Source organism: Anas acuta, chromosome 12, assembly GCF_963932015.1.
Source record: "Anas acuta chromosome 12, bAnaAcu1.1, whole genome shotgun sequence".
Taxonomy (NCBI): Eukaryota; Metazoa; Chordata; class Aves; order Anseriformes; family Anatidae; genus Anas; species Anas acuta.
Genome location: NC_088990.1, coordinates 2,702,217 through 2,726,855, shown reverse-complemented (window position 1 = coordinate 2,726,855; position 24,639 = coordinate 2,702,217). Strand labels below are relative to the sequence as shown.

The window sequence follows — 24,639 nt, the reverse complement described above, 5'->3', positions numbered from 1 at the left end:
TTTAAACTGAAGACATCGACTGGACATTGTTACCTTTTAAAACCTGCACAGGATGTAGGTTTCCTCTACTCAAATAGCTTGGTACTGAATGTAAAGATGAACATTTCAGCGCTAAGGTCCAAGCATGAGCTGCGCAGGATGTGTATGGTGATGACAGTAAATGAGGTTTCCAGACAGTGAAATGAGAAGCTTCCCTGCTTTCGTTCGGAACAATGTCCATTTCCATGACAAAGATGTAAAATATATCTCAGCGTATTCCTAGCCACCTTGTTCCTAACAGTACAAGTTCTTTTTTTTTTTTTTTATACAGCTGGTAGAAATGTACGTCTCTTAAGTCCTTCTACTTAGCGTGTTTTTGTGTTGTATTTTACAGCAAAGCCAGGGTTAGAATACACACCATGGAGAGCCTTTGCCTGGAGCATGTGAACACTTTCCTGGCATGACGTGCTCCAGTGACACCTGGAGAAGGTACTCATTAGTTCCTGTGACCCATATAAAAAAATGTTTTTTTAAATAACATCATGCAGCAGCAGCTGGCCCAAGCTGATGTTTTGTTACGTTAGGTCCTTGCGTAAGTCTGCAGTCACGTCAGCATCCTGCAGCACAGAAAAGGATTGTCTTCTCTTTTGCTTCCTCAAAGTTTGTGTTACAGCACAGTGAAGTCCATCCCTTTAAGACTGCTTGTCCCAAGATGGCCCGTGCGTCGGGCTGTGCCTCACGGGGAGGAGGTCGTAGTGACTAGGAATGTGACTGTTCCTAGGCAGGTCGTATGGGTTTTGGAGGTAACTGGCACTCCGGCCACGGGCGTCTTGGACCACGCTGACGGTGGGCTCTGGGAAAGCAAGGAAAAATGGGTTATGGCACCCAGCAGCACTCCTAGGGCTGTAATTACTCTACTCATGTGTTTTGGCACAAGCACAGAACAGCAGCTTCCCAAACCCTCTGTTCCCCTTGCAGTTTTATGGACATCACATGGGAGAGACCAAACAGCTCCAAGGCAGGGAGTTCCCAAAGTCCCACAAACAATGTCTTCCAAAGTCCAATACTTCCTGCAAAATCATGCAACTGGACTTTGCAACAGTTTAAAATGAAAACAGGAGCAGGGGGCTGAAGCCCTTCACTGCTGGGGCTGGAGGAGCTCTCTGGTGTGGTCCCACGCTCACGTCCACGGTCACAGCACAGGTCCCTGCCAACATTGTGCTCCCCAAATCAACCCGATAATGCACCCCCAACCCAGTGCCTCCCTGTGCCATGCCAAGTCCACACCACTTGTCTCAGGAAAGGAAAAAAAAGTCGTCTGCAGTAAAACCACCAAGGGTTGGAATGAACAGCTCAGAGCTGAGCACCTTGCTGCTGCCGCCACGCAGCGCCCCCCACTTACCAACTTCGTAGATGTTTTTGTTGGCTGTGGACGAAGTGGGCATTTCTGAATATGGGGATTCCCTGTGACCAGGCGATTTCATTTCCACGTAGCTGCTCTCGGAGTGTTTGCATGTTAAAATGGGGGGGTCTTTAATGGTGGCGTATGGGTTTTCACTGCTGTTCAGAGAACAAGTGCTGGAGCTGCACACAGACTCCTTCATGTAGTCTGCAAAACAAGACGGGGTGGGACTGTTAGCTTTCCTCAGAGGGTCACAGCTCAACCTCTGCAGGAGGGGCAGGGTGGGGAGAAGGGGCAGGGCTGAGGAAGGTCCTTGAAGCATCCAGCACAGACACCCGACGCTTGTGCTCTGGGGTGTCCAAACCACTGCATCCACAAGTCTCTTAGCAGGAAAGCAATAGAAACCTGCTCGAAACCAAAGGTTTTGCCGTGAAAGGTTCTAGTTGCCATTTACTGCAGTACTTAACTTTCGGTGGCCATCGTTTCCCTCCCTCCCCCGGTTCCTGAGGAGCTGCGCTGCAATCCCGCCCCGCTGCTGCGCCGACCCGCAGCCCGACGCAGGTGGCAGCATCTGCTGGGCCTGGCTGGGCCAGCCTGGGGGGGACAGGGGGCTTTGGGCAGCACCAAATGCCCTATGTTTGAGAGCAAAACTTTTCCAGCAGGTGTATAACTGCAGCAGTGCAGCGTGTGCGCTCTGTCCCCTGAAAGCTCCCGTTCCTGGGGCTCGCCAGCACGAGGAGAAACCGATTTCTTTGTGTTCCCTTCTGCCACTAGGACTGGGAGGAGGCTGCTCCTGCTAACGGGGAACACTTGGGTTTCCGCAGCGGGGACAAGCCTCCAGCTGAGCCTTGTTTTTGATTTGCTTTTCCCCAGTGCTGTGGGCATCTACTGCTCCTCTCCCCTAGGCTGGGAAACAGGAGAAGGAGACGGAGGAGGCGCTACGTGGGGAGAACAAGTGGGCAGAGAGTGGCAGCCACCGGTGTCCCCCGGCGGTGACCCTGGCTGGAGAATGCCAGCCTGCTGCCGGGTCCAGGGCCAGGCTTGCTTTAAACAATAATAATAAAAACAATAGAGAATAAATAAGTCTTAACATTGACATTCAAGAACGTGCCATTGCTGCTGTGTGCATCCTGCTGGGCAGTGCCATTAATTTAGAATTAGAGCGATGCAATGAAAGATGAGGCATTTTCTTGTGCTGGGTTACAGTACAAAGGCAGATCCTGGTATATATGAAATACTCCCGGTGACATAGCGGGACTTGCAAAATAGCTGCAATCCCAGCTGCCCCCGCTATCTAGTATGGGAGACAAAAAGAGAAATTCAGGTTAAGAAATAGACAGACAACAAGATATCGCTTCTCCTATAAAAACCTCGTCTCTGTGCCTCTCCTCCCCGTCCTGGATCCATTAGCGTTAAAAGTGAGGGGACAACAGACAAAGACTAACAAATCCTACAATAAAATGGAACCCCTTAGGCTCAAAATACCTGTGCTAGATGCACTGGTCCCCAGTCTTCAGCCCCGCTGTGCATGGAAGGACCGAGCATCGCAAGTGGGCGAGGAGCCATGAGCTCCCCGGGCCAACGTTGGCATGGGACTCGCTGCTGCAGGGATGGGGCTGATGAGGAGGACTCAGCCCCGGGGCCTTTGGGGTGCCCGTAGCCAAAGCCTCGGCTCTGCCTGCCCGCTGCTGTGTGCACTGTGCCGTGAGGGGACCCTGCACAGCCTTTCGTATGCCAACTCAGGGTTTGGGACGGGGTGCAGGGAGGCTGTTCCAGACTTGCTGCTCTGCCTCAGGTCACGCTGCTGAGTAGATGTGTGAAGGGGATGAAGGGCCAGAGGTGACAGAAACGTATGGCTGTGGGTGGCCCCCAGACAGCGCAAGGCCTGGAGGGCAGCGCCAGCTCCCTGGGGAAGCCACTGGCACCCAGGGAACCGCCCCGCAGCCCTCTGTAGGATAATTAAAAAGTCTGGCACCAGTTGTCAAATTTCATGTCATGAATTAAAAATTTAAGCTGGCTCAAATGTACTTAGAAACCCTCACCCATCCACCCGGGGCTGCAGGGTCTCTTGGGACCACCACCAGCGGGACCACCACCACCAACACCCATCCCGCTGCGGGCACCTACTCAGGGGGAGGCAGGGAACCTGCTCTAATTCTCAAGTCCCTGTCTCCTGGGTTGCTTGGATACCGATCACCAGACCTTTGAAGGAGATTTTGGGTTTTGTTGCCAGGGACTCAGATGTACTCATCCCTCCCATAGACCGGTTTGCTCTCTTTTGCCCTGAATATCTTCCGGCATAATAATGACAAGCCTCAGTCCCTGCTTTCATGTCTGAAGCGCTACGGAAATGTGGTGCACACAGGTAGAACACGCTCTCCTACTTTTTAATCGCATTTATGGCTGACGTTCAGCGCAGCCTGCCTTTCTGGCTGCTCTCATTAGGCTGGCCAACCCTCGCTGCTGCTAGGACAGCAGCACGGTGACAGCTTCCTTCTGCTTTTGGGGTGAGCATGACACAGCTGTGGGACGCGTTCCTGTGCAACAAGCAAGTGACTCACAGCAAGCAACGCCCTGAGCCTCTACGTGCATTAATGCTTCTAGCTGCTGGGATTTCACTGGGAATCACGCAAAGGGCACTGGTTTTATTTCCTTAAAATGCTGTTGCCTAAGGTCACATTATTCCACTAGTATTCATCATAAAAAAAGAGAAGAGGACTCATCTGCAAAGAAAAGCTTGGAAATGGTATCAGTGGGCAGCATGCACAGGGAAAACTGTTCTTACAGCCCTCTGACAGCTCAGCTGCTGTCACGATGTGGCCCGGGGCTTGGCGTAGGCATGGGGGCATTCAGCCTGTGTTTCTTTGGGACTGTGTGTTTCTTTGAATAACCTGGCTAGCAGATGCTTTCTGTCCATCTCTCGGGTGAGTCAGGGCCAATGCAGGGCTGGCAGGGCGAGGAGAGCTGCGCCCAGCAGCAGGAGCAGCGCGGTCTCGCTCGTCCACACGGTCCCGTCTCCTGTGCTCTTTATGACATTGACACAGCAGGCTAAAAGCTGTGTTAGTTACCACATTTCCAAGGTTTCCATCCCCATGGACACTGTTCCCCAAACAGCTTCCTAAGGTAGCTGACAACACGAAGACACCAGTGAGCTGCCGAAAGCCCAGGGAAGGCAGCAGTGCGCCCATGGCCCTGGCTCCTTGCCCTCGCTGCTGCCCCATTGGCCCCATTGACTTTCCTGCCATGGCCTCTCAGCCAATGTTTGAATCGTTAAGGAACTAAGCATGTAAAGCAAGCGGCTCAGATCCTGGACAATAAACACACTACATAACAGCAGAAAACACATTTCACAGTTCCCTCCCACTGTGCTGTTTTCTCCCCGTCCCACTGGTACCCAGCCCCTCTGTGTGGCTGTCTCCTCGGGGGGAGGTCTGGCTGCATGTGTTCATTTTTTTTTAACTTTGCAAATACAATAATTTAGTTTAAACTAATCTTGAAATTAATAGTTTCTTGTGAAAAGAACAACTAGCTCCAATATAATAAGATATGTATATTTTTTTCGAATCATTAAAGAGCTGAAACCAGTGGATCGAGTCAAATACACATGCGCAACCCCTGTGATATTTTAAATTTAGCTTTACGGAGAAAGACTTGTTCATGGATTATTGGTTTCTTTTAGTGATGCTGTGTTGTAAGGCCATGCTCTACCTGGTAGTATATCGCCTTATTTAGCAGACTATGAAGTGATTAGTGCATTCTAGGCCTGCCTGTCAACAGATCATCACTTTTAATTTAGACCAGCTTTGTATTCATTGGCATCCTTTTTGGGGCAGATAAAGGTCTTGCTCCATAACACCTTGGCCATGGCAGACTCACACCCAGCTGCAGATGAAGGTTCCACTTTCACCGTCGCTCAGCTGACACGAGCCCAAGCACGGTGCTGAGAGAGGCTGGGCAGCATCTGCCACTCAGCTGACAGAGGGACATCCCCAGCTGCTGTGTGCAGACACAGCACCCTTGAATTAGTGCTCAAAGCACTCACCCTGAGACTGCCTGTCCTGAACGAGGCTGACTCCCTGCTCCACCTGCTGGGCCACAAGCTGTGTGCCAAGCCCCAGCCCAGTTGGGGCTGAGACCCAAAGCTACAGCACTGGGGCCAGAGCCCAGCTCACCAGTGCGTGCGCTGTGCCAAGTGCTCCTGTTGTCCATGCACAGCTGGAGTGTTTGGAATGTGAACCTGGAGGACAACTGAAAGCTAAAATCCCTGCCCTTGTTCACATGACTCATCCTTGCTCCCTTTTTAGACCAACCCCAGTCAGAGCCCATTAATTGCTTCGTGGCTGGTCAATGTACCAAGGGAGGTCGTTTCCCAAGCTCTGCTATAAATCTCATCTGTGGAGGCCACGCAGCAGGGTCAGCTTGTTTTTCTTGGTGGCTGGGAGCCTCACGGAGCTGCAACCTGGCAGGGAAATGCACCGGCAGCAACTGCCACCAGAAAGCCCTTGTAGGATGGCTGCGAGGTCCTACAAGAGCTGGCCAGACAGCTCCACCTGCACTGTCCCTGCAGCAAAGCTCTCATTTTTTTAAGCTTCTTTGCCGAGGCAGGAGCCTACGGCTGCATGAAGCCATAATTCATAATGCCTCCATAATTCATGGGGCCCAGGCATCTGGCTGAAGTCAGGTGCTGCCAGCTGAGCGTCCTTTGCAATTGCTCTGTCCCTCTCTGCCTCTGCACGGCCACTCTTCGGGGTGCTCAGGTCTCCTAGCTCACCTCTTCTACGACACCCTCCTCACACTCTTTGCAGGGTGACTGCAGGCACTGGATACCATACCTTTGAAGCTTTTTTCCATTATGTATGTGTTCTGACGTCTATCCATCCCACAAGCACCTGCATAAAAATGATATATAATGGAAAAGAAATAAATATTTATGTAAATTGGATTGCTTTGACTACTGAGCAGCATATAGTCTTTCCTCTAAATTGTACATCAAGGCCCTCATTTAGCGAGGCTCTTAAGCACATCCTCAGCTGTAAGCATGCACTCAGCTTCAGTGGGGATTCTGTGCCTGCCTAAAATTATGCATACACTTAAGAGCTTCCCTGAGAGGGAGGGCTTTCCTGGAGCAGCGTACTGCTCATTACCAAGAACAGCTATCCATCAGAGGAGCAGGGAAAAACGTCTGCTGAAATGGTCATTACTGAAACGCTAGGGTAGGTGGAGAAAAGAAGCCTAAACAAAGCCTTCCAAACCCCAGTCTGCAAGTCATGTTACGTTACTCTGTGACTAATTTTAGGCTTTGTTTCATCTGTGGATAGTATGTTATTTAATTCGCAGCCTGAGACTGTAAGCTGCGTACCATCCTTTGAAATTACTTTGTATGGTTTTGGTTATAAATTTGCACTGTTCAATATCGGATGTGACAATAGTCCCTGAGTGACTACAGCAGACTGAAAACGCAGTAAGTCAGAGAGCAGAAAGCAAACACCTCTGCCTTGTGCAATGCCATACGAGCTTGGCATTGCTTGCAGAGGCAGAGGCAGAAGGGGCCAGGTACCTCTTCTGTGTTCACTACTGACATTTATCCTAGATATCAATCAGTTCAAAGGAAAATCTAATGGAAGCCTTTAAATCTTTTTAACTATAGAGTCTGATATTCCTTATTGACTAGCAAAATCAACACAAATTTGGTTACCGAGATAGAAATGTCTTTGTGGCTCATGAAATTCCCTGTAAAGTAATGAAGTTATGCTGGTGAAAGAGCCCTGCAAACAGTACATCCCAGAGGTCTCCCAGCTATTTGTCCTTGCTTTTCCTCTGGTATCTGCACAAAGAGCTGTCACCACCACTGGTGCAGCACCAAACCTTTTTTTCATGACAGCTTTGTCTTTTACTAAATGAGGTAAGTCACTAAATGAGACAATCAGTGTGTTACTGGCACATCAGACAAAAACCTTTGCTCTGATTCTCAGTCTCCATCCCAGAGCACAGGAAGGGTGCTGGTGGTACACAGCTGGTGCCCTTTGATGGGGTTCTCTCCCTCCGGGCCTAGGGTGACCAACCCAAAAAGACGTTTGAGCACCTTCTGCTTTGTTTGCCACCACTCAGCGAGGAGGCTCTTGCACAGAAGGGTATTGCCTGTGTGCTTTTTTCCTCTCCTGGATTTTTCAAGGGCAGCATCCAGAGTGCAGAGGGTGAAGCTCAGTCGTCCCTTGGCTCCCATCCACAGGCCTGGTGCTCCCTTTCCCAGCTGCAGAGCTCCTGATGGCTGTCTGTGGTGGTCACAACTCCTCCTGGCAGGGCTGAGCGAACCCCCGGAGCAGGAAGGCCCAGCAGCACTTGAGGACATGCAGAGCGCCTCCAGCAAGGTTGCAGAAGACAGGGATGAATAACGTTGCTCAGGACCATGACCTAGTCCTCCCCAGTAACTTCAAAATATCAACCACAGCGACAAAGCAAGCAGCACAAAGCATAGGAGCGAGCCTGCAGGACAGCATATTTGTAACTACCAGGCATTAGTGAGAAGATACCAGTGGTTAGAATAAGGACCATGCAGACTGTGACTTATCAAGCAGAGGTTGCCATGGGAATGGTTCGCTGTCAATCTGTGCACACAGGCAAGTCGTGTACGAGAATCATCTGATCTGAGCATCCTTGTCAGATCTTTACAGAAACGTTCCCCTTGCGACTGTCAAGGCTGACTGAAAGCTGGAGCCCTGGGGCTGCCGGGAGGATGCGGCAATATCAACCAGCACCGTCGGAGTCTCAGAGGGGAAGGACTCCACTTTCTGAGCATATTTCATCAGCTCAGCTCCATGAGAGTTCCTACCAGTCCTCCTGGAAATGTCAGGCACTGGATGGGCTTCTGCAGCAGCAGGGATTGCTGTCCTGCTCTGAGCTTGATCGCTGAGACCCTCCGGGCCGGTGGGCTGCTGTTGAGTGAGCCTGATTTTTGTCTGGAGTTGGGAACAGGCAGCACTTGCCCACAGCAAGCTGTAAAACTGCACCTTGCCACACTTCTGCTCCGTTCCCACTTCAGTGTGGCTGTAGAAAAATAAACACACCTGCTGGGAAAGGTACGGGTGGGGCTGGTCCTGCCATGGGAGGGCTGCCCGACCCCACAAACCCTTCCCAGCCGATTCCCTTTACTTCTGCCTTCAGGTATATTTTATGCCTCCTGTACTTATGTGTTGTTATAACCTGCTTTATGTATTCATTGCATTTCTCAAGAGGTGAAATGAATGATGGATACAATATTTTGTAAACTGCCAAAGCAGTTAATGTGGAAAAGGAGCATGTGGCCTCATCAGGCCGGGAATCTGACACATCAGGGAAGTTTAGGATTAAGTTTGAAGCTAAATTTTGTGCTGGGCTGAAATCAGAGTCTCAGCTGGAAATATTTTTCTGCACCTCTTGGCTTTGAGAAAACACAAAGTCAGCTCTGAATCACTTTGTGGCTTTGGTCCCCTGGAATAAATACAGCTTAAGCCACTCAGGATGTGCTGCAAATCACAAGTTCAGTCTCTGCATTGCTGTTAAGAGAAATCATATTACAGATAAAAACAGTTTTTTCTGCAGCCCACTGTATCCACCACTCAAGCTAATGAGCATACCAACCTTTTCTAAACTCAGTAGGTGTTTTAAGACTTCTGACTTGCTTGGAGTTGGAGCTGGAGTCTGCAATTGCTTAATGCAGGCTGGACTATGGCAAGAGAGATTAGTCACGGGGCAAATAATTCCAGTTCTGCAACAAGAGACTGAATAGAAAATGCAGAGGCAAGCCATTCCTTGATGCTAGCAGGGCTAGGCTGCATTAAACAGCAGGAACACGCAGCAGAGCTGTGGATGCTGCCTCTCCTTGGAACCACAACCTCTAAAGTCTGATCTGTCAAACCGATGTCCATGAGAATTGCTCATGCACAAGGTGTTAGGGTCTGAAACGTCCTCGTCATTAGGCTCCCAGTCCCTTTAACAGATATGATCATCTCTTCAAAAAAGCCTGACAGACTGATATTTGAAGCTCGTGAGCAAATGTGCCAGCAGTGAAAAAACAGGCTTTGTTCTGCTCCCTGCGCCTCCAGATGGAGAGAATACAGACCTGGAGCCTGGGCTCTGCAGAACCGAGGCAGAACGCCTGCTGGCTGAGAAGGTCCACAGGATACGTGTGGGCAGTGCGTGTACCTGGGCGTATGTGTGTATGTACACCATATATGCATGGACATGCATAGACATACATGAGACCTGTTTCTCTACACCATTTCTGCCTGTTGCACTCAAAGAAAGCCCCACTGCTATCACAGGGAATATGCACGTTGGCTGAGGCAGGATCTGCATTAGGTCCTCAGCTGTGATTAAACAGCTTTTCTTAGCATCTCGCACAGCCACCGCTGGCCCGCTGACCCGCACTCTCCCCAGGAAGGCAGCGCTGCGCCAGGCTGATTCACTCGCCCCCTTTCTTGCCATGTCTGCTCCATCTCCTTGATCTGTGCTGCTGTGGCACTGCTCGTGACACGCATCTGAAATAAGGACCGTGGTGGACTTAGAAACAGGCTGCTCCTTGGGCCGAACACACATCCATTATGTATGGACAGCCCTTACTCTGCTCCCTCAGAAGACATCTCCCGTTCTTTCCCTTTCCAATTACACTGCCTGGGGAGTGCCCCCTGGCTCAGCAAAGGCCACTGATGCAAACTGAGCAGCCAGAAGGTGTTTTCCAGAGCTGTAAAACTGCAGCCTGCAAGAGGGAGGAGAGCAAAGAGGGGTTAATTAAAGCACTCGTGTGCCCTTTATCAGTGTGATTGCCTTTATGAGATACACAGCCAAATGGAAAGTACGTGGCATTTCCAGAAAGCATTCCTTTGGTCCTCTATTACACGCAGATAGAGAGATGCTTTGCTTGGAGAAAACTCCAGTTGATTACAGGTTTTAAAAGATGAGTGTCTGAGCTAATTTCACAGGGATATACTTACAATTTCCTTTCCCCCAGCTGTAATTTCTATTTGTGACAGTTATAATTTTGAACGAGCCTACAGACATTTTTGTGAGCCTGATGCTCACAAAGAGCCTGCCCTTTTGGGCCACTGCCTCAGCCGGTGGAGTTGCTGGCTGAGGAACCAGGGGGTGACCAGGAAAGTTCAGGGGTTCCTGTCAGATCCGAATTTCTCTTCAGTTCCCCTTTAACTCCTCTTCCTTGCCTGCAGCTCACTTACACATCTGCTCTTTGTAACGTCTCATGGGGTCATAACAGGAGTTGTCCTCTGCTCTTTTAACTACTTAAACCAAGTTCAGCTGTGTGCAATGCTTGGCTGCTATTCCAACACCTGATCTGAGGCATCTGTGCCCTAAAAGCTTAGGCTGATGGTGGGATGGGAAGGTGACACATCTTTAACTCTTCCTTACTTCCATATGTACTGTGGCTTAAAGGTCAGGAGCTCTCATTTGACCTTCATAGGCTTCACTTACGTTTTATGGTTACAATACAAAATTAAAGTTTTCCACTTTCTTCTGAAAGTTGCACATATAAATGGGACCTGCCGCTTTTATTGCACAAAAGCAACATCACAAAACGAAAATACATTTTACAGTTGAATGCAAAAATGGTTTTGCTCTAAACTAGAACTCAACATTATGACACAAACATAAATTTTAATGTTGGAAAGGTAGAAAAAAAATCTTATTTTTATCAATTAGTGCGAAACAGACATATTTGGGAAGAAAAAAATGGAAAAATGTTTATCAAAGCAACAGACTTGGGCTGCAAAATGCCATGGAAAAAAATGTGACTGTTTTTGCTGGAGATCACTTAGCTAAAGTATTTATCACTTCTACGTCATTCTTACCACAAGAGCATCACTTCTGCTAGTAAAATAAAATAGTGGAATGTAGGACAAATGTGGCACTCAAGGAGCACAGGATGCAACAAGATAAAAATAAATAAAGCTAGTGAGTAAAGCTGTAAAATGGTAAAAGGAAAATTAACTTGATTTGTGGAGCATTAGGAAATCCTGATTTCCCCCCATCTCTCCATGTTACATACAGATAAGCACAAGAGCAGCTCTGCAGATTATTATAAAGAAGAAAACATTGAATGGTTGATAATGATGGAAAAGGCCTTGCATTGAAGCTTGACACTTTTGTGATTTTCCTGATGCAGAGGAGATTTGCTCTTTGGAGCAAGGTATGGGGTGTTACCGAAGTGCACAGACAAGATGTGATGTCTGGTGCTGCCTTTTTAGGGTGATTCAGCTCACCTTAAAAATCCCATAAATTCCATGTAGTATTTCACTTTTCCTCACACTCTATGCTTCCAGTAGGGTATAAGTAATCCCAGTAAAGGAAAGGGAAAATGTTTTCTGCCATGGACATAGTAAATTCCAAGTGCTCGGACAGGAAAACAAATAGCATCCAAAGCACTAAATTTGGATAGGTTTTGAGATAAGAGCTGCTAAAACCCCTGTTAAAACTGAAGCCAGGGAGAATAAACTCAGAAAGGGCAATTAGGCTTCAATCTTGGCTTGTTTCCTCTGGCTGGTGGTTCAAAATTGCATGAAAAATGGTCACTGTATGATGGACTGGGAGACAACAGTGTCTATCACACGTTCCTGCTCCTGCCAGAGGCTCCAGGGTTTTATCAAGATGCCAGTATTTAGTGCTAAACTTTATTAAGCATGAAAAAAAATATCCCAAATTGAAATTTTTAAAAAAACATTTGTAAAGTAGATAGATAGTGATTCAACTGACCAACCTTGGGAAAGGAGACTAGAGCGAATATTGACTCTGCTTGCCCAATCCATGGTTTGTGGTAAAAGAAACAATTTTAAAATCTTGATCTTTCACTACTGGCAATTCTGACAGTGAAATAAAGACAACACCAATAATTTTCATTGTTGTTAATGCCTTTATGAAAGGCTGATTGGGATTTGAAATCGCTCTAAAGTCTTCCAAAATTATTAAATTGTTTAAAAATTACTGACCTAGTTCATTCAGATAGCTGTAGGGTCTCCAGTCTGCAGTTTCTCTGTCAAGGATTTTGTTATTGAGCTGTTCAAAAAGTATGATAATGGGTTAATGCTGAAAGAAACAGACAGTTCCCACCCAAGATGTCAGCCCACTGATGTCATGAATCAAAATGGGAGATGAATATTACCTTGGCCTCACCATAAGATCTTTTAAGTGAGTGAAGTTTGACAGTTGTTCACTAGCATTAGGGAAAATCACAAAGGAAAGTCACTTCACCAAGCAATGAACACAAGCATGCTGGAAAATACAGGATTTCCTTCCAGGAGTAACGGGTGATCACGACTCAGATGCCCGTGTACAGGGAGTGACATGCTGGCAGTACCAAAATAACCGATGGCGATGGATGCAGCAAAGCCACCTACACAGCATGCAGACAGGCGCTGTTGGGAACGAGAAGGGGGTTGCAAATACATCTGCATACTCGGTTAAAAGAGAAACAATGGCTCGAAGATTTCTCTCAATTCAAGGAAAATAACGTAGGCAATACCGAGGTGTAACGCCCCGGGCTGCCACCCAGGTGCTGTGCTGGAAGAGCCTGGGATGGGCACAGCTGCACGGTGCCAGCCGGAGGAGGCTGCTGCTGCCTGAAGGATGTGTCAGAAAGGTCTGGGTTTGTCTGCAGGAGTCTCACTTGAGCTCGGTGCCAAGAGGCAAGCAACGTGTGTGCCTGAGGGATGGGGATTTTGCACAGCGGTGAAGGTGGGGAAGGCTCGGACCAGTTTGGGGTGCACGGCTCTGCTGGGCTGAGGTCCTGTGCCACAGCAAAAATGGCTCTGCGGAGTTATGTGGTCGTGCAAGTCCAGCAGCAAAGCTCTGGGAACCACCACAGCTGCTAAAGCCGCTGAGTTTTCCACCCTGAAACTTTTCCCTTACTGAAAGCACAGCAAAAGAAGTGTCAGTTCAAGGGCAAACCCCAGCCCTGCTTCAGAAGAATTAAAGTCGCGAAGCCCTTGTTGCTCTCTACAACATTTCATTTTTCCTGATCTCTTACTAATTTTTGCTTAGCTTTCGCACTGGGCCTTAAGACCTGGAACAAAAAAATATTTCTGCTGTGTCCAAGTCTGTTGGGAGATGAAATCCCAGCCCCCAAGAGCTATTCCCACCTGCCTTCCCTGGGCGCTGTGCAGGGAACAGTGGATCAAACGCTGCGGTGCTGAGCTTTCCTTACAGCAAGCACGGCCAGATGGGAGTGACAAATTGCTGTCCCACGCAGTGGCTGGGGACACTGTTCTGTGCCGTGCTGGGAAGGGCTCAGGAGGTCTCCTGGGGGCACAAATTCCTCCAAAACACTGCAGGCATGGCAGGTGTCCGTCCTGCAGCCAGGCACAGGGCAAAAGCCTGAACCTCTTGGCCAGGTGGATGTTTGTGGGCGAGCTGAGTCGCCTGCAAAGCTCTGTGGCCTCTCCTTTATCTCCAGGCAAAGCAGCTGCAAGTGTCCCTCTCTAGAAGGAGCACCACATTTGGGACACCTCCACTACACCTCCACTACACATTACAACCTGCATGTTGACATGTAGAAGCTTTTATCCCATCTCAGAAACCGGGTTTCATTTGGGGGAAGATTTGTAACAACCAGAGGCAAAAGCCTGCCCTCATTGACCGAATCCTGCTGATTGAATTCCATCGATTCGGGATGCAGAAGGCGGGCTGCTGTGTTTTATCCCAAATGGGATAGGCACTGGTTAATCCAGGGACAGAAACAGCACAGAGCAAGCTCTGCACAGGCACAAGGGGTGTGCGAGCACGTGTTGGGTCTTGCTACAAGCAAGTGCACCGCATTTTCAGTGCAAACCCAAGCAGCCCCGCTACCAGCACTGGCAGCTTCCACCAGCGGAGCCCGTGGCTCGTTCTTTACTCCAAACCTTGCAGCAGTACCACGAATGCTGGTTTTCAACCCAGCTGCACCACTTAGATCACACTTCTTGAAGTCTCTGAGTTTCTATTAAAAGCTTTGTTTCTGCGGGATTTATAAATCAGCTCACAAACCCCAAATTTGGTGTGAAGAGCTATGGGCTTGAATTGATTTTTTTTTTTTTAATGAAATGATTTGGGGACATTTCGAAGTTTTGCAGAATGCAGTAATTATGAAGAAATGTGATTATAGCTGTCTCTCTGTGCTACTATCATTTCTTAACACACTATAATTTGTTAACATTTTTCCTTACGAAGATACTTCAATTTGCAAAGCAAAATTGCTTTTCCAGAGGAAAAAAATACTTCATAGTAAATTTGCCCACTAAAAATCCCTGCTTGTAATTTTAGCAACTCCGATAAATCTACCTCATACCTGGCAACTTTTCTTTTAAGATCAATGAGATACTTCCACGAGCAAAGCAAAGTTGTTATCTGTCCCCCTGAGATAGCTGGCGAGATCACAGCGGCACGCTAGCACCAGCGTGTTATTTGTCAGTGCTCAGGTTTCCCAAGGACTCCAAGTAATTAAGCAAATAAGTGCTGGCACAAATTCCATCATACCTTTCTCCTCGAGGATAGCAGTTGGTAAGTGCTTCTCCTGACTGTTGTCTTCGGGTGCCTCCTGCCCTAGCCCCTGTTCCTTGGTTTCAGAGGGCCCTCCTGAACAGGGCGTACTGCTTCTATATTTGCAGTCTTCTTTTTCTTGGGCAAGTTTTAGTCAAAGCTACTTTATGATGCTTTTGGTGGTTGAATTCGGTTTTATTAGTTGGGTGATATCCAGTCAGACCATTTCCAGTGACCTCTGTTTTGCAATTTCTAATTTTATGTGAAGTCTTCGGTAGAATTTAGAACTTCCTTTAATAGAGGCGAATCTGCTGGCTTTAAAAATTCAGGACAGGACATCTAATAGCAATTGATTTTTGTGATGTCTGTGGAAACCAACAACACCTGGGCTAGCTGCGATGCTGCTCTCCTTTGGGAGGGAGGGAGGGTGGAACCAAGAGCTCTGCAAAAGAGCAAGGTGAGGATGCTCCAGGTGCTCATGACATGGCAGTGCAGTAGCCTCATGTTTTACACGGAGGGTTTTTTTTTACACACCTTTGCAGCCTTTTGTAAAAGGGAGATACATATTCCTACAGTCATGAACAATTCACAACCTCAAATATAGAGCTGGCCTTGCAGCACCGAGTGGTTTTGTGAATTGTCCCACCAATCTCCTGAGAGAAATGTGTCCTCAGCATCTTAAAAAATAAATAAATCTGGTTTCTAACTCAAGCCTTGAAAGCTCTGATGTGAGGACACAGGTATGAAGGTAGGTGTGCATTGCTGTGTATCTGTTTTGAAAAATTTTGGTGCAGTAATTCTACAGGACAAATTTATTTGGGTTCATGCACCTTACTGCTTGGTAATCTGCAGGATCTCTACAACTTGCTGCTGCTGCATGAGTAAAGGGAACACCTACTTGTAGGAGCTAATAGGCAGTCAAATTTTGGCTTCCCTTAAACTAACAGTAAAATTCCTACTGACTTTGATGGAGCCAGCATTTCACTCGAGCTGACTTAGCAAGTTCACAGATATTTACCTGTAGCACGGTGCTGATAATTAACAACCTGCACTGAGCTGCAGGAGCCTCTGCCTCCTCCTCAGGCCCAGCGCTGCAGAGCCACCTCCTGGACCTTGCACAGAGCTCAGCCCCTCTGACTCCTGCTGGCAGCTGGAGCAGGTTTTGGGGAAGAGCTTTGATCACCGAGCACCTGAGTCCAGCCGCCTTTTACTGCAAACACCCTGGCACACAATCACTTAGATAACTGATCAAGCTCCATTTTAACTGTAATCAGATTTCTTTGTCCCATTAGTCTTACTGGGAAGCTGTTCCAAAATCTCGCTGAGCTGATGTTAGAAATCTAATTTCCAGCCTCAATGCATTCATGGCCAGTTCATCCTCATTTGTTCTTGTGCCAGCTCTGTTATCTAACTTAAATAGCTCTTCTCCCAACTAGTGTTTACCCTGATGTATTTATAGATGGCAATCATACTCCCTCTCAGCATTCATTTTGCTAGATAAAAGAAGCCAAGCCTTTTTTTTTTTTAGTCTCTTCTCATATGCTCCCCCTTGTCCTCCCACTTGCTGTTGCCTGTGTGTGCTGCAGCCCCAGCACTCCCCTCGCACAACCAGCTGACCCCATATATACCAGGAGGCCTCTCACTCTTCTGCTTGCTTCTGTCTCAGTGACCTCAGGTTTTACCTTCAGGGCATGAGCAGCTTCCTAAGCAGCAGCCAAATATCTGTCTGGCAGAGGGGAAATGGAGGTGAGAAACCTTCCCCCTGCTCCTAGAGGAGAGTCGGGAAGGCTTGGCACTGCTCCCTTCCTGTGGAGACAGACCTGCCTCATGTATTTAACTCCTGAACCTCCCAGATTTTTCAATCAGCGCCCCCTGCCCACCTGGCGTCCTGAGGGAAGTGTCCCATGGGTGCACTGGTGGCAGCAGCAGGGGCAGTGCCACGGCCGTACTGGTGCCCTGCTGCCAGCTTCTGCCTTGCTGGGCCAGGGCAGGAGGAGAGGAAAGCAGGGACAGCAGGAAGAACAACTGAAGAATTATGTGACTAGGAGGGTGTGAAAGGAAAGCAGGAAAATGGATTTGAGAGGAAACAGAAGAGAGAATAAAGCAGAGAGAATACAAGGTAAGAGGAAAGAAAAGGCAGAATAAGACACAGAAAGAGAGAAGAGGATGAGAGGGGCAGGAGGAGCGCACGAGAGAGAGAACAGCTTCTCAAACTGGAGTGGGGCTGCATCTCCCCACTGCCCTCTCTTTGTACCTTTGCCCAAGCTGCCTTTCTGAAAGAAGTGATAGAGGAATGGCTCCGGCCCATCGCCTCGAGGCATGATCTCCTTTAAGCACAGGAGGATAACGCATCCAAGGCTCTGGCTCAGCAGTTCGGAGAATTCCTCTGCCATTTTTTTTCATTTTGCATCTGTGCTGGTTCCTTTGTGACCCCAGCTGGCACTAGAAAGAAACGAATCCTCCAAGTACAACTTGTGCACATTTCCCTGCAGAAAGTGGAAATGGCACCAGACAAACTGATTAGGAAATGAAACTCGTTAAGGCAGCCATTAGGGGCTTTATATGCTCTTTTGTCTTACTTGGCTAGAAAACTGCATAGACAGAAGCAGCATATTTTTGGCCATCCTCAGCTATTTAGCACTGCAGAGCATTCTCATGAATAAGTAAGATGGTGGGAGATGTAAAAGAAAAGTCAGGCCATACATTTTGATAAGTGACCTAAAAATACCAGATTTTTTTTTTTCTCAATATCAGGACAACCTGCTCACCAACTACTGATAGCCAGTACTACAGCGAGGCAAACAGCTTTCAGGCTTGTCCAAATGTGCCACTTGGGTTTTATACCTTTTCAGCAGCTAAATATTTGAAGTAGCTATGTGATGAGATTGCACTGCAGGCTGGGAAATCAAGATAGGTGCTTGCTTTGACCTTTCCTGACTTTATTTAAATTACCGCAATAGATTACTGGTCCAGACCCACACTCGTGGTGTTCATCCTAAATCTGACATTATGAGCATTTGCACTTTCAATCTGGGGAGTAAAAATGCATGATGCAAAGGGACCATCTACATCAGAAACCATATTTACACATCTGTCTAAACTTTTCTCTGAGAAATCTCCAGAGCCAGCACTCTTAATACAATTTAAAACCAAGAAATGTCTAACAGGAACACATGTAGAAATAGTTTTGCATGCTCTGTTTCATAGGATAGTGTCTTTTTTACATTAATTTTGTTCTCACGGCTTTCCAGTTAGCAGAGCTACATTTGGATTAAGGTGACACAGCCTGCAAGTACCATCATTTTTAAAGCTGACAGCCTTAATGGAATCAATTGCATTTCCTTTGTCTTCTGCTCCCTACCCTTCGTGCCACTTTGGCTTATTAAGGCTCTGAAGGAAGAACTGCCTTACATTTACCATAGCTAAGTCTATCGCTGAAGTGGTGAATTCAGCGCAGTCCACGAACAGTCCTAGGAAATCAATAGCAACATGTGCTAAGTAATGTCCTGGATGTTTGAGTATTCCAGTCTGAAGAGCTCTGCTGAAGAGCCTGAAGTAATTGCACAGCTCTCAGAATGTCCTGGATGAGAGCAGTGCTCAGAAGCATCCTTGATCTCTTCTTGCATCTATTTTTGTCTGTCGGTAGGAAGTTTGTATGTCTACTGATTTGGGAAACCATGATATAGCAGTTAGACTACTGACTTAATGCTTCATTGATTTACTTTCATTATTGCAATGAATAATTGCAATTATCTAGTTATTTATCTTTTGAGAAGCAAACATACCTTACAGTTGCTAAGACAGCGAGGCTTATTGACCGACACTGGCACATGCTGAAACTCCCATTACAAGGCACAGAGATTATGAAGATACACGGAGGGAAAAGCAGACCGTTTTGTGGCTGTCACAGCTACAATGTCAGGAAACTGCTACACAGGATTTTTAGATAGTGCTGGCAGGCAACAGGATCCAAAAGGCATTGCTCTGGTTTATTTCCTTGAACTGATAAGAACATTGCTACAGTGGGACGGGATAATATCTACCTTACTGGAGCTGTTTCCATCCACATTACTGGTAAAGAAGCGTGAAGTCACACCACATGATAGAGTGTGGTAGCTTGGATTGGAAAAACAATGTACGCTGCCGCTACCTTGAGATATATCTGGGAAGAAAACAAGTGATCACAAAATACTTTGGAAGCCATAACGATTCTTAAGAAACTGAAAAGATGCTAGAGACAATCACTTTAGAAAACTGATAAGCATTTTGTTAGAGTACTGGGTGCTATAAGACATCTCTAGATGAGATCTATCCTGAATTATAATGGTATGAAGCTCTTGACTACTATTAACATTAAATAGAAGATTAAAAAAAAGCAAAATATTTATATAATACCGAGTTATCTTTTTGAAGATCTTAAGAAAATAATTCCTGACAATACATCTGTGTTGAGGGTAAGGGAAGAAATGCAACACTCTGGATATAGACTGTCTACTACAAAGTTTCTTCTCTAGTTTGAACAGGTGTAGGAACCACTGATGATAATCCTTTTAGTTGTGAAACATTTAATTAAAACTTTTTGTTGCAAGAAAGGTAGTTGATATTAATAAAATCAAGGTGCTATCATAGTACCAAAGGAGTCCAAAACATGTTATGGAAAGGCTTTTTTTTTGTGGAAAGGCTTAAAAAAAGCAAGTTGCAGCACTGAAAGGGAAACTTTGGCAGTTACATCATTACACTCAGAGACATTTTTATTTCCTCTCTTTAACTTACCAATACATTTACCCAATGAAACAATTTACCAAGAAATGCATCATATTTATACTGGCAGTTCTAATGAAAACATCAATCCCAATCTGGTTTCAGCTTAATAGCAAATTGATATCTATTTCAAAGCTGCATCAGAAGAAAGGATGACAAGTTCAAACAAATCAAAACCATTTAAACAGCCAAGCCCTGTAAGAAGTAAATAAATGGGTTAGTTTTAATAAACCTGGGAGGTTAGGTACAGGAAACACCTTCAGATGCAGTGTTCAGATGGCTGCATGTCCCCAGCACCAGGGATCCCTGATGAAGGTTAGAAGCTGATGGTGAGGATGGACCAGGGCCCTGCTGGCACTGCCTGCGGGAGGGGGCACCAGCCACCATCAGCCACCCTGCCTTGCCCTCTGCTTCTCTGCTCCTGCATTTGCATTCTTGTGAACATGCACTTTGCTTTGCTGACATCTTGTGGAGATCTAGATTTAGCTTAATTTACTGCAAAATATCCCGTTTCAAATAAGTGGTTTTATCTGCAGGGTGTCTATTACATAAGAGCTGAGGCACAGAGCTGAGGGAGGGAAGTGCACGTGCACGTGTGTATCTGACTGAGCATCTTTTTTCTGCTGAAACACGCAGAGCAATTTTTGAGGTCACTGCAGAACCTTTCAGTTCTGGTTGTTTTCCGAGGTTATTGCTTACAAAGTATCTCAGACCAATGTGTGATTCCAGCACTAAAGTATTTGCATTTAACTTCTTTCCACTCACCACTGCAGCCAGAGACCACAGGGCCTGCCAGGACTCTGCTGTCTCTCCTAACTATAACTCGGTGATATTTGCAATAGAATTAAAAAGAAACAGCTACGCCTGGGGGTCTGCAAATGAGAACTGGGATTGGAACCCAATTATGGCAGTCGGTGTATGCCCATCACAAACACAGCTGCTCACATACAGCCTTGGACCTGCTCGCGAGGGCCTGACTGCTCAGCAGAGAAGTGGGGCTCATCCGCTCTTCTCACAGCCTGCGGTCCCAGCTAAATGCAGATGCTTCAACCCGTTGCCTCCTGCTTTGTAGGTGAGCATTCACGCCTGAGTCACGCTGGCTTTCAGCTCTGCCTTCCCCCTTCCCTTATCTGAGTCCCCTCTCAGCTGTGGGCAAGAAGGACCAGGCTGAAGAAAAAGAGGTACAATCCGCTGCTTCTGCTGCGAGATAAGAGGGCCATGCCCACGTTAGGGAGAGGCAGCTGGCACTTCACTAGTTCACACCCAGCTTATCTGGGCGTAGCGTGTGTTGTGTACCTGAAATGAGCTGAGTGAAAAGTCTTTCAGACTGCCCCGCTACTTAGCGCGGCGCTGAATTAATGAATCTGAGCTCGTACACAAGTCTGCGTCACCAGAAAGCTTTTCTTCCCTCATTGCATGCGGCACCATCGACTCAGAATTACTCCCTCTACACAGTTCCATTTGGTTGATACTTAAGTACCCACACAGGTTGATTTACCTTGATAACACAGTCCATTTTCTACACATTTATTCATGAAGCTCTTATAACTGCTGGCTGGAAATACATCAAATTCAAATCTAAAGCTATTCCAGTAAAAAAAAAAAAAAGAAAAAGGAAAAGAAAAAAACCCTCTTCCTAAAGCTGAGAATTTGATTCTACTATGAACAGCATGTAAAGACTTAAATGGCTAAAAAAAAATAAAAAAGAATGATTTAAATTAAAGCAAAACAACCACTACCAATTAAAACAAAAACCCACAAAGGTTATGTCAATGTAAACATGGAGAGATCTGTCCTGTGAAGGGACCTGTGATGACAGCTCCCTGCTGTGAGCCCTCAAGCCTCAGGCTGTGCTCCAGTGGAAGGCCCTTGAGGGCTGGAGGAAGGCCAGAGAGCTCCATCCCCTGAAACACCGAGCTTCTGCTCCGAGCCAGGGCTGTGAAGTGACACAAAGAGCAATGATCCACATCGTGCAGTGGGAGGAGGACAGCGTAGCACGGAAACTGGGCACAAGGCCAACCATGAGAAAAGGGAGTAAGTAAGCACTCTGCAATAAATACAAAACCAGACACCTCGAGCTACAAAATGGAATTCCTTTTGTCTTCCTCTGAGCTGTGTTTTTTGTGTGGATCTTCTCCACCCATGCAGGGTGTCAGTGGGGTGGCTGAAGACTGAGCAGGAGTGTTTACTCTGACTCCTTTTATTGTGCATCATCTGTAGGATCATTTCTGTAAAGGTCTTATCTAGGCTGCAGTACTCTGTAGGACTCACAACACTCTCTTTTATTGAGCTTTGCTTAGATTTTGGCTCTCAGCATTGGATTCACCCATATCAGAAAGTCTATTATGACTCCGATAAGACCTCAAGCATCACTTCATCCCATAACCAAGTCTTTGTGCAAGTCCTGAAATGAAATCTCTGCTGCTTTCCAGCACTACTGCATAGCTTTCCCTTCTGTCCCCATGTCCTTGAGTTAAACGACCCGTGCTTTAAAATTCTCAGTTGGATGCAATATATTGTTCCCGTGCTGGGGAGCACCATTTTGCTTTCAGGCTTATTGGGGAAAGCCTGCTCTCAGATCCATGTGCTGTGGTTAAGCTCTCCCAGCATGGGTGGTTTTCTTTCCCACTGGCTGCTGGGCAGAATGTGCTTTATGCTGCCACATCCTTCATCCACAAACACAGAAGAGTCTAAGGGCTGCCTAGGGGGGGGTTCCCTTTCTTACAATCTCTCTCACACGTATGCACGCATTATCAGCGTCAGAAGAATTGAAGACACAAAGACCAAAAACATCCTAGAGAAATCAATTAATGTGCTGGAAGAAATTACAGCCTCCAGGAGCTGGTGATCTGCACATGTGACTGTTCAGAAACAACGACAACATTACCCTAACACAAGCAAACAAGCAAAATAACAGCGCTGGATGTTTAGGTTAGCCACAATGTTACAGCCCATATCAGGCTAGATCCTGCAGGCACTGCTCAGGTGAAATCCCAGCCAAGGTCCTTACATACTCATTGCACAGGATCATACTCATTGCATGAGTGCATCTGCATTGCATTCTGCCCTTAATCCACATGCAGAACTCCAGGCAAATACCAAAATCCTTGTAACATCTATGTAATGTTGCTATTCTCCTTCAGCATCCTGTGCAACACAAATATACACACGTTCTCACACACACATGTGTTGCTCCTGCCCTCCAGCCATGCTACGAGTCTCTTATCTGTGACCTCGTCTCCATCTGATTTTCTGCTCGATGGAAGCAAAAGGCTGAAAACAGCATTGGTAAGGCCAAAGCTGGAAGGCGAGTGATGGGTAGAAAGTTTCTGGAGGAGAAGCTACTGGAGGACAGGCAGAATTTGGCAGGAGTTTTCAGAAGCCCTTGTGCAGAATCTGTAAATGTCCTCCTAAAACGAAGATCAAAACTTGAAATGATGCTGATACCTGTGGACATTTTATAATGAGATGAAGATGAAGCAGCATGATTTCTGACTTCGTATTCTTCCTCTGCAAGCTCAGAGAGCACAGTTTGTCAAGGTGGAGGCAGAAAGAAGACTGTTCTTGTGACCTCCAGAGAAAGCTGGCTGACCCCACTCAGCCGCAGCTACCTGAGTGGCAAATTTATATTGCTACAAGGATTGCACAGAGCAAGAAGAAAGAAAAAGCCCAGCTTCAGCATCCCCATCACTGAATGAGATGAAGGGGAAGGAAACAGTATTGAATTTCTTTCTAGAGGAGCTCAGGCTGCACCACTGAGCCAGTGCTGTTTGGAGGAGGAAAGTCATCTGTCTATTTTAACTGTGAAGGATGAGAAGAACTGTTCTCAGCATTAGCCTTTCTTCAGACTTCTTGCACAGTGAGAGACTGGGATGCCATCAGGTTGATTGGGAAATCTCCATTAATGGTAAAATATGGAGAAAAAACATCCCTGTCTGAAAGGAGTGGTTTGATTACTCCAGTCAGGAGCTCCCAACCTCAGCAATACACCTTATTTTCACATTTGTAAATTGTGCTCTTAAACATGCTGGGTTACACATACATTAACTAGAAAAGCACACAAATAAATTAGGTGGAACAGGCTCTGTAAATATATGGATAAAGTGCCACTGTGAACGAAATGGATGGCCAAAAAGTTCAGACCAATTTTCTGTGCCAGCAGCTGTGATCCGCTCTCCTGGAACTCGGAGCCCCACTGCTGCTGAGATGTGCCACAGTTGTCTTTTGCATGTTCATGGTCTGGCTCTTCAAATGATGTTGAAATGACAAATTTCAGGCCAAATTGCACTGGCAACTAGCCAAGGATCAGATGAGCCCTCTCTGGCAACACTTTCATAAATTTCTTACCCAAATGGGCAGCTTAAGCAAGAGCTTGCAAAGCTAAAATTGAAAAATAAGAGGTAATCGGAGGAGGTCCAAGGCTGATTTTTTTCCCCATCTTGTAGCTATCAGAAGAAAGAACACTCTAGTATAAGCCTGAGTGATCTAAACATGAGTTTAGGCAGCGCAGTTCAGCAAGCAGCCCCTGATGTGTTTGATATGCCATCGCAGGACATTGTGCCCCTGATACAAAGACCAAAGTCATGGTGCCATAACAGAAGCTCCTTGAATAAGCACCAGCTGCAGTAATATCAGTTTTGAGAGGCTCCTTCCAGGTGCATCTACAGATGCTAGGTAAGCCTCTTCCTGTTGCAGAAGCTGGATTTTACTCAGACTTGCAGCTTTGGCCTTGCAGCCATCTAAGGGGAAGTGCAACAAAGTGCAGTCAGAGGGCAGCAAACCCTGAGGAGATCCCCACTGGGGACAGGTTGGAGGAAACAAGGAAGTAAATCTCCTATCTGGCACCCTATCTGATACTGGCCAGAGAGGAATGAAGAATGACAGCATTAAAGAGGAGATCACATCCCCCAAAGTTTAGCCAATCTGTCAAGACAAGTTGGCCTCCATGCCAGGAGCAGAGGATAGAAAGAAGCATGAAATAGGATCTCAGTATGACTTTG

The 24,639-nt window shown here is 46.8% G+C and overlaps 1 protein-coding gene across 6 annotated transcripts in view; it reads right to left on the bottom strand.

Moving 5' to 3' along the window:
• Window positions 1-286: 286 nt before the first annotated feature.
• Window positions 287-24,639, bottom strand: part of MEGF11 (multiple EGF like domains 11) — a 280,329-nt gene continuing 255,976 nt past the window's right edge. For 3 of the 6 annotated variants that reach the window (XM_068696388.1, XM_068696389.1, XM_068696387.1), the window contains 3 exons: window positions 6,214-6,270; window positions 1,382-1,588; window positions 287-832 (listed from right to left, as the gene is read on the bottom strand). In XM_068696388.1, the coding sequence (XP_068552489.1) occupies window positions 672-832; window positions 1,382-1,588; window positions 6,214-6,270 (425 nt within the window). In that variant the 3' untranslated portion in view covers window positions 287-671. The other 3 variants (XM_068696392.1, XM_068696390.1, XM_068696391.1) reach the window with 3 other exon arrangements.